Raw genomic sequence first — 1,971 nt, 5'->3', positions numbered from 1 at the left:
AGACGGGCATTCCCCACGTGGTCGACCCTTGGGGCGGCTCCTACATGATGGAGGAGACACTTCCTAGACACTTCCTAGACACTTCCTACATGATGGAGGAGACACTTCCTAGACACTTCCTAGACACTTCCTACATGATGGAGGAGACACTTCCTAGACACTTCCTAGACACTTCCTACATGATGGAGGAGACACTTCCTAGACACTTCCTAGACACTTCCTACATGATGGAGGAGACACTTCCTAGACACTTCCTAGACACTTCCTACATGATGGAGGAGACACGGCCCTCCCCACGCCTCCTCCTCCGACTCGACCCGCGTCACACGCTCCGCCGGCTGCCCTCGCCCCTGCCCCAACCCGCCCCGGTCCCAACCCCCGCCCCTGCCCCAACCCCCGCCCCAGCCCCAACCCCCCGCCCCACCCCCTGACCCCGCCGCCCGCGGGCCAAAGGCGCTCACCGACAGGCTCGTCGAGGAGGCGCGCGCCATCATCGAGGAGGTGGAGGCGCTCGGTGGCATGGCCAAGGCGGTCGCCTCCGGCATGCCAAAGCAGCGGATCGAGGTTTGCGCCACCCGCAAGCAGGCGCGCATCGACTCTGGCGACGACGTCATCGTCGGCATCAACAAGTACGCGCCGGCGGCCGGCCGCGAGCAGCCCGTCGTCGAGCCGCGCGTCATCGACAACCTCGACGTGCGCGCGGCGCAGGAGGCGAAGCTGAAGCGGCTGCGCGCCGAGCGCGACGAGGCCACGCTGCAAAAGGCGCTCGCGGCGCTCTCCGCCGCCGCCGCGACGTACGACGGCAACCTCCTCGCGCTGGCAATCGACGCGGCGCGGGCGCGCGCGACGGTGGGCGAGATCTCGGACGCGCTCGAGCGGCAGTGGGGGCGGTACACGCCCTCGCACACCGTCGGCTCGGGCGCCTATCTCGGCGACTTCCGCAGCGACGGCGGCGAGATCGAGGCGACCGTGGCGATGGCGGAGGAGTTTGCGGCGCGGCACGGGCGTCGCCCACGCATCCTGGTGGCAAAGATGGGGCAGGACGGGCACGACCGCGGCGCCAACGTCATCGCCTCCGCCTTTGCCGACCTGGGCTTCGACGTCGACGTCGGCCCGCTCTTTGCGACGCCCGCCGAGGTTGCGCTGCAGGCGGTCGACGCAGACGTGCACGTGGTCGGCGTCTCGTCGCAGGCGGCGGGCCACCGCACGCTCCTGCCGGCGCTCATCAAGGAGCTGTCGGCGCAGGGCTGCGAGGCGATGGTGGTGGCCGGCGGCGTCATCCCGCAGCAGGACTACGGCCTGCTGCACGAGGCGGGAGTGAAGAGCGTCTTCGGGCCGGGCACGCGCATCCCCGCGGCGGCGCGCACCATCATCGGCGACCTGGAGGCGGCGCTCAGCGAGGGCGACGCCCAGGCTGCTTCGGGCTAGCAGGCGAGCCCGCAGGAGAGGCGCGCGCAGAGAGCCGGAGGCGGCGCTCTGTCGCGCGCGCGTCGTGAAGTGTGCGTGTCGAAGTGTGTCAGTCAGTGCGCAGTGGCGCCGCCTAGCGGTCATGTGACGTGAGTTTATCGCCCTCTGTTATTATTGCAGTACGGTACAGTGTAAGCGTGTCGAGCGCACCTCAGCACGCGCCCAAAAACTTTACCCGTTTTCGCGCGCACGCCGGCGCGCGCATCGGCGATCGGGGGGGCATCCGCGCGGCCGTCTCGGCTCTCTACGGCTCTCTCGCGGCGTGTCGCGGACGCGCGTGCGGCGGCTCGGTCCCGGGAGGTCGGAGGACATCGCAGGCATCACCACTGTTCCCGGGCACTTTCTCATCCTCTCACTCCCAGCGCCCAGCACACTCACTCTCTGTTCATAGCGCGCACTGGCCTTAAGCTCTTAACCCCGTTAACCCCCTTATCAAAAGATCATAACGCTTCGTATCCGCGTCTTGTTCATCCGGTAAAAAAACCACACTTTCTCTTCGCGTCT

The 1,971-nt window shown here is 67.5% G+C and overlaps 1 protein-coding gene across 1 annotated transcript in view; it reads left to right on the top strand.

Moving 5' to 3' along the window:
- The window catches only part of EMIHUDRAFT_120906 (putative Methylmalonyl-coenzyme A mutase), a gene marked incomplete at both ends in the record, with an annotated part of 3,639 nt that extends 2,211 nt beyond the window's left edge, over window positions 1–1,428 (top strand). Inside the window, one exon of the mRNA XM_005760825.1 lies at window positions 454–1,428. Coding sequence (XP_005760882.1) covers window positions 454–1,428 — 975 coding nt within the window. The remainder of the gene's footprint in view (window positions 1–453) is intronic.
- Window positions 1,429–1,971: the final 543 nt, after the last annotated feature.

This window comes from Emiliania huxleyi, assembly GCF_000372725.1.
Source record: "Emiliania huxleyi CCMP1516 unplaced genomic scaffold EMIHUscaffold_738, whole genome shotgun sequence".
NCBI lineage: Eukaryota > Haptophyta > Isochrysidales > Noelaerhabdaceae > Emiliania > Emiliania huxleyi.
The sequence above is the reverse complement of the archived record's forward strand: the minus strand, read 5'-3'. Positions and strand labels throughout refer to the sequence as shown.